Here is a 17,364-nt window from a genome sequence, read left to right as displayed (position 1 = left end):
TAGATCTGGTTATGGTGGTGCTGATATATAGATGGTCATTACGTTTGTTTATAAATTTGATGGTGGAGCTGGTTACTGTAGTGTGGAGTAGTAGTGGTGAAGGTGAACCAAATTAGAGCTGAAGAAGGAGGGTGTTGTATTGAGATTGCGATTACAGATGGCCGTGTTCCGTATTTGGTGACCGTATTTAGGAATAATAAGTTGTTATAATCTGTTTCGGTTTTAAAGGATCTAACAATGTTATCAGGTGCACACGACCAAAACAATGACGGACCAAAAAAGAGGCCTTTAGTAAGATTTACTCGGTTACGGTGATGCCGGTGGACCTGGTGGTGCTACTGGTTATGGGAGTGGTGGTGGTGAAGTATTCGTCGATGAATTGAAAAAAATTGATTTTTTAATTTTAATTTTCATGAAAGTTAGCCGATGATTACGGTGGTGGTGGCGCTATTGGTTATGGGATTGGTGGTGGTGAAGGATTCTTCGATGAATTGAATTTTTAATTTTAGTTTTCATGAAAGTTAGCGGAAGGGTTAATTACGGTGGTGGTGGTGCTATTGGTTATGGGAGTGGTGGTGGTCAAGGATTCGTCGATGAATTGAATTTTTAATTTTAATTTTCATGAAAGTTAGCGGAAGGCTTAATTACAGTGGTGGTGCTGCTGCTGGTTACAACGTTAGTGACAATGGCGCTGGCTAGCTTGGTGGTGATGGTTGTAATCTGTTGATGTGGAGGTGTTTAGAGAAAAAGAGGAGAGGTTGAAGAAAACGAATATCCAAATTAAGTGATTATAAAGTTACAGTGTTACCCTTTGTTACATTGTTGTGATAGTGAGATAATCAAGGGCACTGTTGTAAAAAAGGAGGCCACGGTTGAAAAATCCCCTTTTCTTTATTACAGGAAGATGATTCTAACATTTTTTGAGTTTTAACATTATTACTTTATTGAGAATTTACTGTATCAAAGCAGATCTAATAACATGGTTACATGGGGCAGCTGCCATCTCTAGGACACTAAGCCAAATTTCCCCAAAACAAGGTGAATTTGTTTTTACCACTTGTAAATATTTTTACCGTTAATCTTTTTTTATTAAGAATCACAAAACCTCCTAATCAACCGCTTATATTTGAGATTGTTGACCAAATATTTCGCATTTTCCTCTTTGAATTCTCTTAATTCTCTCTGTACTCTCACTTTCTCTGCAAAATCCACGAACAAAAAAAAAATCAGAAAAAAAGAAAATAAATAAATAAATCATGTCTTCACTCTCAACTCCATTATCACATTTCTCAACATCCAAAAGACCACCATTTCAATCTCCTGAAATCCTTAAATCTTCCACCTTCCAAAAGAAATCATGGTGGTTTTCGCGGGTTCAAAGAGACAAACCACGACCGCCACCTAAAAGAGCAATCTTTTGCAGCTACGGCAGCAACCAATTGGAAATGCCGCATATCAAGAATGTAGAACCTCCATGCCATGGAGAATATTGCCACCAATATCACCGGAAACTATGTTTTCCGGTGATATAGATACGTTTCTAACAAAGTTATCCATGGAGACGGTGAACGGTAATGGAATTCCGTTATCCTTGAAAATCATTAAAATGAAGACAAGGCTAACGTCCAATGTGGCTGATGTTGTGCCCATGACTATACATTCGTCTATTGTGAAATCAATATCTTCTGTGCTTCTCATGGTTGATGAGCTTCTTAAGACGACGACCGGGGAAACAGCAATGGAGAATCCGATTACAGTTTCTAGAGAAATGAGTGATTCGATGGTTTTGTTATTTAAGAGAACTTGCATGAAATCTCCAAACCTGTTTCCGCTGGTTATGAATCTTGTAGCTGATTTCATCGTAATGTCGTCTGCGAATGCAGTTTGTGGTGACACATCCGGTGTACTTAACAGGAATTCATTGCCGACCAAGGTAGATAAGTGTTTAGAAGATAGCAGTCTTAATGGGAGGAGATGTTACTACGGGCGTCTGGTAAACCAGAATCCGGGTAGTTCATTGATACTTGCCAATTACGCGCAGTTCTTGTACCAAAACATGAAGGATAACAACAGGTATTGTAATGCTTCTACTCTTGAACAAGAACATTTTATTAAAACTAGCTCAGGATAATGCGAGAATGTTCATACTACACCATTTTGTTCTTGAATCGGTGACTCAGAATCAATGTGTTTGCCAGAGCTGAAGAAATGTTCCTGCGTGCGATGAAAGCGGAACCAGTTGATGCAGAAGTTTTGAGCCGGTACGCTTTGTTTTTGTGGCATCAGCGGAACGATGTAGATGCTGCTGAAGAGAATCTACTAGCAGCTATTGATGTTGATCCAAGTACTTACCATAAGAGTACGTATACTTGGTTCTTACTGAAAACTGGAGGTTCTGATACTTGTTTTCCTTCGGAGTCCTAACCATTGGAGGTTTAAAGTTTTTATCGAAGAAGAAAATGTCTGCAAAACTTTTGCAAGTCCGCTTCATGAAATGGGCATTTTTCATTTTTCAAATCTTTTGAAGTTTTGTAATTATTTGGTACGATGTAAAATATGTAACTGAAAGTATTGGAGATGATCCAAGCTAGCTTATGAATAGATCAGAGGAGGCGAATAATTGAAGCCCCAACTTAAGACATATAGACACTTTTTGGGACGTTAAGCTTCTTTACAAAAGCCCTTTTTCCTTTTATAAACCAACTAAATACAGTAATGAGTTAAAGCACCCATGAAGATGTGCTACTGAGGAAGACAGGGAAAATATCAGGTTCAAAATTTGGATTTGCATTAAACCCTACTAGATCCACAAAATCTTAGGATGGGAAATGAAAGGTTAAGATCATCTATTTACGCAGCCAAGACCAGTTTGATTCGCAAAGATCAGATGCAGAGCTGCCATCGTTGTCTTTCACATCGGTATCAGCGTTTTGCTTCACTAAAATTTCTGCAATGGCTTCTCTGTCACACATGGCTGCATAATGCAGTGGAGTTTGGCCTTCATTGTCCTGTGAAAAATAGCGAGAGACACCCAGTAAAATCAATGAGTAACGAATATTGAGATAAGTCGCAAGTGAATAATGTATTTCAAACAGATGTACTAACATTCCCTAAGCTCGCAAAATTGAAACAAAAATATGAAGTGCTCTAACCAATTTTTTTACAGCCATCATGGAACATGAAGTTTGCTTGCAATGTGGCTCGTGACACATGCATTAAAGCTGGGTATGGATCAGATGGTAAATCATCCAAGAGGGTGAAAAAGTTGACCCATTCAATACTACATTCCTTGCACCAAATCTCTGGAGTCAAATTGTAGTTGGAGATACATACAACCTATACAGTCTCTGGTAGGTGGCAAGAACAAGAACAGTCTCTGGTAGGTGGCAAGAACAAGAAACAGAAGAGATGCTGTTTTGGCATACCTGAGCATTCACGTCCGCATTTTTGCTTAGAAGCAACTCTACCATGTCAAGGTGGCCTCGGTCTACAGCCCAATGCAATGGAGAGCGTCCTTCGCTATCTGCAGTTATTCCAATTTTTTTACTTTTTATTAGCAGAGGACTAATATAACTGTTTCGGATTGGTAGATACAAAGATTAACAACAGGCCCCAAAACCCTGCCTAAACAAAGAAAGTTCACAATAGATGCAAAGACAGTGCAATCTGCTAAATAGGAGACACAGCTTCTGACACTTTGATACATCATATATATGCTATTGTAGTCCTGTTCTATGTAGTATGCAGAATTGTGCGTAGTGTAAGTTGGAAAAAATTGCCGAGATAAGAAGGGACTATAAAAGAATGTTGCAGAATTAGAACAAATATGATCACCGAGTCCTGAAACATGAGTTATTCAAAGTGGCTGAATAGCATATCCCTAACATGTCCTGCAAGTTAACACTAATGTGTTCGTACGCTAACTTCCTATTAAAAATCAAGCAGCAGCTTTCACAAGCCTCTCAGCACTTCCCTGCAAGAACAGGAAATCAAAGCTCAAGTGAGCCTTCATTCTAATGTTCGCAAGAGCTAAAGTTCAAGTAGAGAACCACAGGCATGTGAAAAGAACTTTTAGTCCATCATTCTTAAGAGCGTGACAATAATTTCACCAAGTTATTCCTTTCAAGATTGGGTCATAATCCTCAAATGAACCTACAATCACATATCTGGTTTATGGACTCAAGATAAACTGATGTTTGTTGGAAGAATTCAAAAAGTCATCTTGCTCAACCAAGCTGAAATAACATCAGAGGGAGACAGCTAAGGGTCTAGTAGGATGGGGAGCAGGACAAGAAACATACAGAGAAATTATCTTGTTTAGAATAACATAGGACGTTCACAATAATGGCAGAGAAGGTGCAAATTGCTATATAGAAGACATAGGCACACAGCTTCGTATACTTTGATACTTCGGATATATATGCTACTGCAGCACTGTTCTATGTAGATTGCAAAACTATGTGTTCTTTAAGTTGGAACACTTGCCAAGCTCATCCTGAACTACGAATGAAATGTTGCAGAATCAGAACAAATGAGATCACGGAGTCCTAAAAACATGATCTATTCGGAGTGGCTAAATAGCATACCACTAATATGTCCTCAAAGTTAATACAGGAATTGAATGTTCTTAACTGTTAAATGGTAGAACACCAATAGCTCCAGTTAGATAATAGCACTTGGTTTACCAATTCTCATATAGGGCAGGGTGGAAAAAACTACATCTGCTCGACAAGACAGACGTGTAAACACTGAGACACCAATCTGTTGATATGCTAGTCATCAGGATGGTCGAGACCTTATCCTCTTTTATATAACCCATAACGAAAAACACATACGGGCTGGAAGAATCTTAAATCGGATATAATCAGCTAGTATTTTTGGTAAATAAATAAAATATTCAGTGTTCATAGCAACTAACCCTTAAGATTCACAGAAACACCACTCTCTATGTGCTTCACCAAATTATCCAACTCTCCTTCTCTTGCAGATGTATGAATAGCTTCCATCTTACTGAAACAAGAAAACAATACGACCAAGAAGATAGTCAACATCAACAAACTTTAATGCACTATAAGAAAAGAAAATAGAAAAAGTATCACTTCATGACTATTCTATATATGAACCGAAAAGCTAGTAATATTGTTTGAAAGTTTCCTATCTGTTTTAATTTCGTAGTTTTTGTTGAGGTAGTTATAGACCTAAAGAAATATTAACAATCTTAGCACACATACATAATTTAAGATGTGTCTTGAACACTAAACAAAAACTAACAATCAGTAAGCCCGTTATTCAGTCACAGAACATTCCAAAGTAACAAAATTAACCTTGTAAACATATATTCCTTAAAGACTCCTTACAGTTCATTATCGGATTCTTCCTCATACGCAAACGAGCTGAAAACTGGTCCCATCGGCCCCTTCGAATCATTTCCCTCCTTATCCCCACCATGCTTCTTCTAATCATCCCCATGTTCAAATTGCAGAAAATCAAAAGCCAGAACTATCCACACATACAAATACATTGCAACCAAAGCAAAATTCACATCAAAATAACGAAAAATACACTTACAACAGAAGAACCAGATATCCAAGCAGGATAAATCTCACTAACAATCGTAATATACTTCTCCATCGCGTCTTCAGGTGGCATTGCACCAAGTTTCTGCCAAGCATTCCTTCACACAACAAACAACCAATTACACCCAAATCCTCAACTTAATCAAATCAATTCGAAAACAATTCAAAAAAAAAAAACCTAACTAATTACCCACTTACCATTTAGCTCTAGCAGTCATTTTAATAGCAGAAGGCTGAGGAGATGTACAAGGACCTTCAGTAGCAATCTTATACAAACCATACAATTCCAACTGAACATCATTGGACACCTTCTGTGATAATCTATCAGCAGCAGCTGTTGCTACAAATGCAGTTGCAGCACTAAATATCTCATCTAATTCAGTGCTTTCAACTCCTTCCCAATCATCATCATCATCTTCATCACTGTCACTCACAACCCTAGTAGTAGCACTAGATTTCTTCTTCTTCTCATCAGATTCAACAATCTCTTCTTCTTCTTTAACTTCTGGTAATGATGTTGATTCTTGATTAGGTTTTGTATTATCATCATCTTCATCTTCTTGTTCTCGAGTTACTTTGAGATTTGCATCTTTGATTGAGATTACCATGGAAATTAATTTGGCGACGAGGAATGAGAAGATTAAACCGATTATGATCGATTGAGCTGTTTCTTGCCAATCTCCTCCCATGTTGATCATCATGGGAATTTCCGATTGGAATTTGTTTCGATGAAATTGATGGATTTCACTGTAGCGAGAGAGGAAGAAGAAGAAGAAGAAGTGGGAATTTTGGAATGAAGACGGAGAAAATAATGTAAAACCTAGGATTTTATAAATCGTACCGATTTTGAACTTGACAACTAGTGAACCACAATACTACATTGAGACCCATTCTGTCAGATTTTTCCACTGAGAAACCCACGGACAGAAAATTTCAGGCGCCCCCATTTTTGGGGAAAAAATTATTCTAAAACCCATAATTTATAAAATTCGGTTTTACTCTTTTCAAAAGAAAACTACTTCTTCAATTCGTTTTTCTTCTTCCTCCCAACTGCAAATCTTCATCAACACTTGAATCAGATCGAGAAGAGCGATTATTTGAGGTCGATGGAGCTATGGTTGTGTTGTTGCAGAAAGATAGTTGAAGCTGCTGCCGAATCTGGTGATGATTGAAGAGAATATTTTGTTGTTGTTGGTAATGAATATGCTATGAGATCGACTGGGGTTTTGAGTCTGTTGCTGCTATGAAGATTGAGATGATGAATTGATGGTTTTCTGTGATGGTTAGGGTTGCAGATGAACAGGAAAAAAAATTACAGCAGCAAGGAATTTCGATTCTAATCTGAATCTGTGTTGCAATCCAGAAGATATTGTGGATGTATCAAGATTTAGAAGATGGGGGTTGAGATGTGGAGAGTGGTGTTCTGAAACTACAGTTAGGGCATGGAGAAGATTGAGAAGATGAAGATGGTATTGATTCGAATTAGAGATGGGCTTTGGCCGTTACGATGAAGAAGGGTTTGTTCTTGAGTTCAATGATTAGAACTGATGTAAAGGAGAAAACAAGAGTTGGTGGTGGATCTGAAATTGAAGGGGATTTTAGAAAACAAGGGTTGGTAGGAAAATCATGGTGATGTTGTCGCTTCAGGAGGTGATACAAATTCAGAACATAAAGGTAATATGGAGTTCAATTTGAGAGTTTTCTCTTGATTGATTTTAAGATTGTATTGCGAAATTGTTTTGTGATTATAGAATTTAGATGGGTTTTAGTTAGATTTGAAATAGAGATGATTGGTGGTTTGTTAATTACAGAGGAAGGAAGTTTGAGCATGTTCATGCTTGTTATTATGTGAGTGAGTGATGATTTTGGTTGTGTAAAGGCATGAACTGATTGGGCGTTACATAATAGAAATGGGTTGTTGCAACTGGAATGATGTGGGTTGAAATACTCTTGTGTTAGTAGAGTGGATGATAATGAACTTGAATTACAGAGATGTTGGTGGATGAATGAACATCTAGTGGATATGTTTTGGCTGTAAATGAGTGCTTATGCACTAGTTTTTTTATGTCGTTTACACTCAAAAAAAAATTGTTCTGTTTAGTTTAGTAGGGACAATGAGCTGCCATTTCTAGTGGTAAGCTCAACAGTCGGAATGCTGCCAGTCTTTGTGAATTTGATGCCTTTCCGGAAAAACTTCTGGTCAAGCGTAGGCGACGATGTACTGGTTTCGGTAATGTGGTGGCAACGGATGATGGGTTTGGCGTGCGTGTGACGTGAATTTAAAAGAAAATAGAGGTGTGAATAGTGATGCATGACAGGTTATGCATCTACAAATTTGTTGCATAACTTGTTATGCGTTCTCAAAATTGGTTGCATAACACTATCTGCAATTTTTTTCTTTTGTTTTCTTTTTGCATAACTTGTTATGCAGTCCAGAAAACGGTTGCATAGCATGTTATGCAGCAACTTTTTTGTCACTATCGGAACCAACAAAAACAAAGACTGCATAACTTGTCATGCACCAATAATAATATCTGCATAACATGTTATGCAGTTGTGAAAATCGATGCATAACCTGTTATGCATTCGAAAATATGGCTGCATAATGCATTATACATCGAGAAAATTGATGCATAACCTGTTATGCATTGGAAAATATGGCTGTGTAATGCATTATGCATCAATTTTTTATGTACGCAATAAAATCAACCAAAACAATGGCAACATAACTTGTTATAAATGCATAACTTTGTTAGGCAGTCGAGAAAATGGTTGCATAATTCGTTATGCGTCTGCATAATGTGTTATGCATCTTTTTTGGTGGCTGCATAATGGTTATGTATCAAGTTTTCGAAAATTTTACCTAAAATGATGATCAACTCCGATTTTTTCGTGAAAAACAAAAAATTGATATTGTTGTTTGTACTCGTTGTGTAGCTCTCTTAAAAAGATTTCCAACGATATAAAAATTTTAAAATTCCAAGGCGCGGATTTTTCGATATGTTATGTCCAAGTTGCGCTTCCAATTATACCCCTGAAAAATTAGGCTGCATAACGAGTTATACCTGAAAAAATAGTATGCATAACGAGTTATGTATTGATTCTTAATAATTTCATATAATTATGGGTGTCAAAAAAATAATTATGCGTGTCACGATACCCAAAATTAATTGTTGGCCTGACAATGATAATATTATTATTTTTTTGGTCTCCCCCTAAGCTCCCCGACTTATATTTAGATTGGGTATTGGGAGCTGTCTTCGTAGTCTGCGGGTGCCTAAATCCCATTGGGCTCTCGTAAATAACTTCAATCCCACTGGGCTGGTAGCCCCACTTTCTAGTCAAGTTTGCTAGGGAGATGGTGTTAAACAATGAATGACTGCAAACATTACCGAGGTGAAAATTTTGGAACCCAGATTTTGGGCATACTGAAATCTTACTAGGCATACTGCATAAAGACAAAAAAAGGTTGTGAAATAGCAAAATCAGATTACCCCTTAACCCAAAAAAATTTAATGGCAAATCTGCCCTTTACGTATTAGTGTTAGTAATATTGATTAGTGATTAAATATTTTCTTTAGTGATTAAGATAATTTTCAGAATTATAAAGGTTGTTTAGATGATTTTTTGGATCATGGTTCGGCGAAACAGGTTGAGGTTCGGCTCACATCTATGAGCCGAATCTACCAATTGATGAACGGTTCGGCTCACTGAATCTGTTTACTGCATGCGCCGAACCTATAATTTTCAATTCCAACCCTTTTGCTAGACACTAGTTCGGCTTATATGAAAGTTTCGTAGTAAGCCGAACAACATCCTGAATAGCTCGGAAAAAAAATAATTACTGGTTCGGCTTATATTTCAAAAATCGTATGAGCCGAACATCAATTTGTTATTTTTTGGGTTAAAATATTGTTATTGGTTCGGCACATATTGAGAATTTCGTAATAGCCGAACCTCGTAAATGTGCTAGGTTCGGCACATATTATGATTATCGAATACGCCGAACCCCTATGCATCTCTATCTGTGAATAGGTTCGGCTTGAAATTTCATGAAATTTCATGCCGAACTGTTCATATACACTTACAGGAAGCTTTTGTGAAGAACAGTTCGGCTAAAAACGCAACTCAATTTTGAGCCGAACCCAACACTGTAACCGTCATTTAATCGATGAAAAACAGCAAATAGGAGATTGGGTTTGTACACCTTCATTTAATCGATGAACCCAACTCATTTCCGGAGTTGGAGATGCAGTTGGTTCAATTCTGGTTCAATTGGTGGTTGATTTTCAGTTTCTACACCTTCATCTTCAATCGGTTCTTCTTCTTCAATTGATGGATTAGAAGACGATTTGGTTTGCCTAGTCCCTGCTTTTCTTTGTAAGAGTCATTATGTGGTTGAGTTTAATCGACGATCAAATTTTTACGAATCGACAATTAATCACGATGATGAATTTTTTTTTTCGTAGGAGGGGGAAGAGTTTAGCTAGAGGAGGAGGAAGAAGAAGAGATGGTATGGGAAACTGATTTTGATTTTTTAGAAAACTGATTTTAGATTTTTGTATTAAGGGTATATAGGTAATTGAACTACCCATAGGGTACCCCTTATAAGGTCACCCAAGATGGGACTATTGTTTTGTATGCCTAGAAAGATTTAGGTATGCCCAAAATCAGGGTTCTTAAACAATGAATGACTGCAAACATTACCTAGGTGAAAATTTTGGGCGACAATTGGTGCACACTAAAACTGCAGCCAGATTACCGAAGCTTGTACACTTAAAGAGTACCAAGACCTATTATCGAATTCTGTGGCAATGACTTTGAAATCTTCTTCGGAATATCGAGATGTGTAAATAGCCAGAAACATGAGCACCGGTGTGACAGAGGAGAACAAAGACAAAGCATCTGCCATTGCAAAGACCACAAACGAATTCTTTACCACAAAACTGGGATACCATTGTTAGGACTACTATTGTCACCCACTAGTTATTATATTCCCACCGGGCACAGTAAAGGCAGCTGTAATGCAACTGTAGCTACAAGAGCACCCACTAGCTTACACGACCCAGACGTATCTTTCATCCATTTCGCCCCCTTTTCCATCATATTTTTGTGTTTCTCCATGAATACATCGCCACCTGTATTCCCATCTTTGTCTCGTATGTATACATGCTTATGTATCATGTAATTTTCTACTCCCTGTACAAAATAATTCAGATTACTAAACATAGATATGATATTTGTTCAAATCTCACCTTGAACCATGCATATATACATGCAGCTTACCTTGAACCATGGCATTTCTCTTTGCATTTGAAAGGCTTCACATGATACAGAGTTGAGCTGACGAATATTGGGTTATTTTGGCAACGTAATGTAGAATACTTTCACGGTTTCCAGGATGAACTGTAGCTTAATGAACTTGTTTTTCGGCTCTTTTCCGCATATATAATTATATACTGTTTCATTTGGCTCTTCAATAGCCAGTTTAAATAGACCCTCTTTGCCCCATATATCAAATGAATGTATATTGGGAAATATCTTAAGACATTCTGTGGTTCCATACTTTATAGCTGTCTCAATTAAGCTTGTCATTTGCAACTCATATTGTTGCTCATTCTTGCTTCGTTCATTGACTCTATTATTTCAGCAAGCAGACATAACAAACATTGAACCAATGCGACCACTTGTGTGTGCACCAATTTTTGTTCGTATATACGTTTGATACAAGGAACTGAAATAACACATTAACAATCACCAAATCACTTCTACAGTCTTCTACATTCGACTAGATGAAAAAGTGTTAATGCGAAAAGTCATGTGCCATCTTTTTCTTTGAAAATGTAAGAACTAATAGTACTCGAAGAGAATTACCTAGCACTAAGTAGCGCTTGAAGTGAATTGATATACACACTCTATCATTGTTTCCGCATCACTTGTCCGGGAGTACTCCTTTGAGGTCTCGGAAGGGTTTTCTTCGTCTCTTTTAGGGCTCTTTGAGCTCTTTAGATGTATTTGTTTGCCTCCTTTGATCGCATAGTCATGTGGACGATATGGGTTCACTTCAATTCCTATAACACACGGTTTTAGAGATAGAAAATTAACCAATTTATTTATGAAAAGCATAAAAGGCCAAAGATAATTAAGGTGACTAACTTGAGTAGATGCGGCGCTCCCACCATGCTAGATTAGCTCCGGTTAAGAATGCAAACAGTTTATTCGCAATGCTTTCTAATATCTTAAAGATGCAACATTCTTTAACACGTTCTGGATATTGTTGGCAATAAGATAATGCATTTCCTACAACAAAATAATCAGCTTCAACTACTGTACGTTAATAATAAAAAAAGCCAATCTACTACTATAAACTTTCATTAGGAACTTGGGAAGTGTCCTCCTCTTCATGACGCAATGCATGTCGTATGCAGCAATGACTTGTTTTTGGTTATGCACGTACGGTAGCATTTTGCCTCGAGTAACCCAAGCAGTATGGTAGAACCTTCTAAACCAGTGAACGGATCTGGAGTCTCTAGTTACAGTGTAAAGATACTCTACCAACTCCTTTTGTCCATCACATCAATGCATGCAGTGTCATTGGAATTCTTGAAATTTGAATTTTCTGGTGGTGAGATTCCTCTAATGAGCTCATCTGTCATATCTAAAGCAAGTAAGTCTGTGGACGAAGAGAAGAACTGCCAATGAAGTGCGCCATTACAAAACACCCCGTATTGGTACTGGGTTGAGTCGGGTTGCCAAGATAGTACCCAAGGGATATTATGAGTTCGTTTGGCTTGTTTCCGTGAATCCGATCTAAGTGAATAGATCTGAACTGCAGACCGTTTCAAGTGTAAATCGGTTGTAATACATACAAACTTGTAATGATCACTTTTATAGTCATAACCAAACCCATATCTAACGACTGGTAGGTAAGAATGTAAAGAATAATCAAACACAAATTGATCAGGTGGACTCGGTATTCTCCTGCAGATCCCAGCAGTTGGGTTCCATAAACTAAAATCATTCGGAGACTGATTATCAATGTGTATGCACAACAAGCCATTACAACCACCCACAAAACTAGTCTTAGAGTAGTCATATCCATCATATTCAACGTCTGGGCAGTGAATCTTCTCCATACTATCAAGTAATGATGATGATGATGATGATGATTCGCTATCTATAGAGTACATATCGTTGCGATACACAATCATGATACTGAAGTTAATTTTCATCATGTCAATAAGTTTAGGGTTATTAAATAGGACGCTCCAAAGTTTTGATACACACCTGAATTTTAAGAGAGATCTAGGAGGTAACCTGGAATGAATTTCGATTATTAATTCTTCTGGCAGATGCGGCGTTAATGGCTCATTCATGGTTTCGTTGTCGTCCATTTTCAGATCTTCTTCTTGTTTGAATACTCTCCTCGGCTGTTCATGATCATATATCCCTTCCGTGTAAGGTACTCTAGGGTTTTTACGTAATCAGAATTAGGGTCAAGTGAGAAGAGACGTACTTGGTAAAGCGTTGATTTGGCATGTTTTGACCGGGAAGCCAGATTGGGAAGTGTCCTCTTTGTGACGCAAGTCATGTCATATGAATCGGCTGAGTTGACTCAACAAAATTGAGGTTAACTAGGGGTTGCCTTACTAGTCAAGCATAACCTATGCCACAAATGTACATCGACCACACTTAATATTTTCCCTATTGAGGTTTACATGATTCACTTTTGTTCATTTGATTGTTGACGTACTTTATGTCACCCCATTTGTGTATCTTTTGTTCTATAAAACGGAGACCTTCATCTGATACGAGCCTCAAGCCAAACCTAATAAGAATTTGATTGAGGATAATTAGTTTCGAGCGTGAGAGATATTTACGATTCACTCAAACTTTTTGGGAGCTTTTTAGACATTGGAGTAAATTGAAATGTTAAGAGCTCACAAATGTAAGAATATCAGTTTTCAAATGATTCAGGTATATCTTTTTCAGAGATTAGACCAATTAGAATTTTACACTGCTGTTCCAAAAATGCAAGATACAAGAAGAAGACGACGTGGGAGTCAAACTAAATCGACCAAGTTCAAACTCTCTTTTTGTATCAAGAATAAAATGGTCAAGTACTGACAAGTGACATATGAAACTTATCAAGTTGGGAAGACGAGAAGAGTTAAAATTTCTTACAAAAGATTTAGGGCCATTTACAAAATAGTCATACTTTTTATAATTCAGTTACAAAATCATCGTATTTTTGTAAATGACTTACAAAATGATCATATTTTGAGTGACACGGCGGTTTTGGCGGAAAACGGTGTTAATCTTCTCCAAAATACCCTCCTTCCTAACTCATCATATTTAACTGCAGTTAACCCATCTCACCCAACATCTCAGTTTCTGCATCAAACACCACCATTTCTTCCATTTCTCTGGCAATTTAGCTCAATATCACAAAGCAGCAACTCCACTACCACCAACCAGTTCATGGCACAACTAATCCTTGCCTGCAAATCAACTCAACACAAATTCTCTCCTACAATCTTATAAACTCAGCAACACACATTCTTTCAGCCTCCATACATTCAATCCTAACATTCATTTATCATTTCATTCAGCAACAATTTCTCAGCTCTTGCTTCCACCTGCAGTTATGCATTCGCAATTCAATAGCATCATTCATACATAGACGTCAAGTATCCATTCAGTCACAACAGCCAAACATCGCATAAATCTCAGGCAAACCACCATCAATTCCTTCACTGTCACCAGCACAATCACAAACTCATTGCAGGAACAACATCTTCTTAACCACCAACTACAGCACATCCACTCTCAAAACCATTACAGACTCTATCATCACTACTCTGCACCATCTCACTGAACTGCAGCTTCATTGTCTCCATAGTCACTACACCGTTATTGGCAGCATCAGCATCAACCTAAAAACACCAGGCACTGTTGACTTCAATCACTGACATCCACATCCATCTCAACTCGCAACCATTTTTTCTCTTGGCCTCAGCTTCCAACTCATAGCCACTGCACCTGCTCAACTGCAAACTCAGCTCAACAACCATCATTGTTTCCCTGATTCTTGTAGCTTCTAAGCCCATCTCCATTCATCTGAATTCACTAACAGCACCAGCTTCTCAATCTTCCATAAATCAGCAACATCTCAAGAAGAACCCTAAATTCATCTCAAACTCAAATTACCAACAATTTCCCACATAACCCCTTTTAAATCTTCAAATGAGAAAAACCCATCTCTAATTTCTTCTGGTTTTCAAGATTAAACCCATCTTCATCTGCTCGATCTCTATTACCAGCATCATCTCTTCTCTGCAAACCCTAACTAGGTTCTTTACATCTTTCTTGCACAGACAAATAGCAAAATACATACACAATCAATGAGTAACACAACCAAATAACTCTGATTTGGTGGGGCCTACTGGCTTAACCCTTCAACTAACGGAAGTGTGTCTGATTTGTTAATAGTTTGTAACTGTATGACTAATTTGTAAATCGGGTCCTAACTGTAGGACTGTTTTATACATTTCCCAAAAATTTATGATAAAGATTTTTGAAATCCGTGTCCACAATTCCGTAATAGATTGACAACATGTAGCAAAAAAAAAAAAAATTGGGTGCCCTATATAAATGATATTGTTTCCTCCGGCCACTGTTGGTTATACACCAATATTGATCATCATTTCAAAAGGAAATAAAACATCTAAAGACTTAAAGGCCTGAACAATTAAAGCTCCCACGTTGAACGATGAGGAAATCCTTGTTTCTTATTGGTCGAAATAGGCATTTTTAAGTTTTGTGAAACGAGTATTTTTGTGAAGACACTTGATAACGTACTATTAGCTTGAAATTCATGAAAATCCAAATTTAATTAGGAAATGGTTAACCTACCATATTAGGACTTTCTTTTAAACTACCAAATTTATGGACTCTTTTTCATATAACAATAATCCTTGGCCAAGCACTTCAAAGACCGGGCACATATTCAAATCTTTAATCTATATAATACGTACGTGACAATATTACAGCCCAATGTGAGAAAGAGATTGTCGATTCGTAAGCATTAATTTGGTATGTAGTTCCTAAGTTAAATTGTTGTCCTCTTTTTGTTCTCTCTTTCGTTTTTCTCTTTCTTTCTTTTGTGTGGTCTTAAAGAAGATCAAAATAGATGGATTATCGATGAAATCCATGGGACACGTTGTCGCACAGGTATAAACGTAGTATAATGGCTTAATACTTAATAGGTCTTCCACATAAGCATCTCAAGGTGGCATTGCTTCTGATAGAGAAGTTGGTAGTGGGGGCTGGCTGGAGGTTAATGTGTTGGAAGTGGATGACTATACATAAACTGTACATGAGTAGAAGTTTGTGTCGGAGTTGATGTGGGCCATGGCCATCGGTCGGTCATCGGTGTTTGGTGATGGTATATGACGAGTCCTGTTGTGGTGGAAGCTTAAGTAGTTGAAATAAGGAATTCTTTTTTATTTTTTTTACAAGTTTATGTTCGAATAAACTGAGATTACTTACAAGTTTATAATCCTTATGTTTGTAATATTTTTTTTTACGTCACCAATTTTGGTCTTTTGTACTCTGCTAAAATATAGATTTTGATCATTAATTTCATTATAAGCTAATTTCCGTATACCTTTTTTCTTTTTTGTTGCACAAGTTGGCAAAAATTTCTATTCTGGTGACCGTTTATGTAATAACGAGAATATATGTACCGGTTGTCAACCGCGAATCCAGAACAAAAATTTTATGAGGGCACATTTTGTTCTTAATGTAATAAAAAAATCGGAAAATGGGTCATTTGTCCAAATATTTTTAAAACATGGTTCAAATGAACAAGTAAAAATTATTATGGTGAAATGGACACCAAAAAAGTAGCAAGGATGAAACTGGATCCATCCTGACTTAAACTTAAAAAATAGCAAGGATGAAACTGGATGCATCCTGATGTAAATTAAAAATAAGAAAAAGTATTTGAAAATGGATAGGATGAAACTGTTTACATCCTGGCTATTTTTACATTTTTGTTCATTTAAACAGTATCAAAATCTAAATGTCCTTTTCACCTAGGAATTGTTGATTTTGATCTTTTAAACCAATTTTGTGTAAAAAAAATCTCTTGCACTTGCAGTAATAAAGAAGGAAGATGAACCAAACTTTAGAAATTTTCGTTAAAATAAGGATTTATTAAAGTATAAGAAATCCTTAATTTAGGATAATTTTGTAGTTGTGGGAGTGAGATATATATAGGTTACAGAAAAGGTTGGCTTCAAATATCTGTACACTCCCGCAAATATTGATATTTTATGGGGGCATTGAGGGATTGGTGACCAAAAATACGTAAGATCTTTTTAAACAAATCAAAACCTGCGGGGGCCGGTGACCCCATAGGCACCCCGTAGATTCGCCATTGCCGGTTGGAACTGGTATACAAGGGATATTACATGGGTATTCAAAGACTTAAAGGCCGAGGCATGCAAGGAATATTACATGGCTATCAAATAAGCTCCCACGTTAGATGTTGTGGACATCCTCGCTTTTTATAGACCGAAATAAGATTTTTTGAGTTTTGTGAAGCGAGAGTTTTGTGAAACGAGAGTTTTGATAAGGACATTTTACAACGTATGATTGGTTCAAAAATTACAAACTCAAAAAAAGAAACTTTACTTATTGTGTTTGGAATTTTATGAAAGTCCAATTTCAATACAGAAGTCGAGTACCTATCAAATTAAGACTACTTTTTCTAAGTTTATAC

General features: G+C 37.0%; 2 protein-coding genes across 3 annotated transcripts; one reads left to right on the top strand and one right to left on the bottom strand.

The window, feature by feature from the left end:
- The first annotated feature begins 1,195 nt into the window (after nt 1–1,195).
- LOC113323469 lies at nt 1,196–2,461 on the top strand. The gene is made up of 2 exons (XM_026571788.1): nt 1,196–2,073; nt 2,199–2,461. The coding sequence occupies exons 1-2, from the start codon at nt 1,475–1,477 to the stop codon at nt 2,422–2,424; spliced, it is 825 nt and encodes a 274-aa protein (XP_026427573.1). The 5' UTR covers nt 1,196–1,474; the 3' UTR covers nt 2,425–2,461.
- Nucleotides 2,462–2,650: 189 nt separating this feature from the next.
- On the bottom strand, nt 2,651–6,393 carry LOC113323468 (acyl-CoA-binding domain-containing protein 1-like). 2 transcript variants are annotated; one of them, XM_026571787.1, is made up of 6 exons: nt 5,775–6,393; nt 5,569–5,674; nt 5,358–5,452; nt 4,919–5,010; nt 3,426–3,523; nt 2,651–3,008 (listed from the first exon to the last, which is right to left on the bottom strand). In XM_026571787.1, the coding sequence occupies exons 1-6, from the start codon at nt 6,275–6,277 to the stop codon at nt 2,847–2,849; spliced, it is 1,056 nt and encodes a 351-aa protein (XP_026427572.1). In that variant the 5' UTR covers nt 6,278–6,393; the 3' UTR covers nt 2,651–2,846. The 2 variants fall into 2 exon arrangements, with proteins under 2 accessions (XP_026427572.1, XP_026427571.1); XM_026571786.1 differs by having other exon boundaries at nt 5,358–5,455; nt 5,775–6,392.
- Between the last annotated feature and the right edge of the window lie 10,971 nt (nt 6,394–17,364).

Source organism: Papaver somniferum, chromosome 11 (genome assembly GCF_003573695.1).
Source record: "Papaver somniferum cultivar HN1 chromosome 11, ASM357369v1, whole genome shotgun sequence".
Taxonomy (NCBI): domain Eukaryota; kingdom Viridiplantae; phylum Streptophyta; class Magnoliopsida; order Ranunculales; family Papaveraceae; genus Papaver; species Papaver somniferum.
The sequence above is the reverse complement of the archived record's forward strand: the minus strand, read 5'-3'. Positions and strand labels throughout refer to the sequence as shown.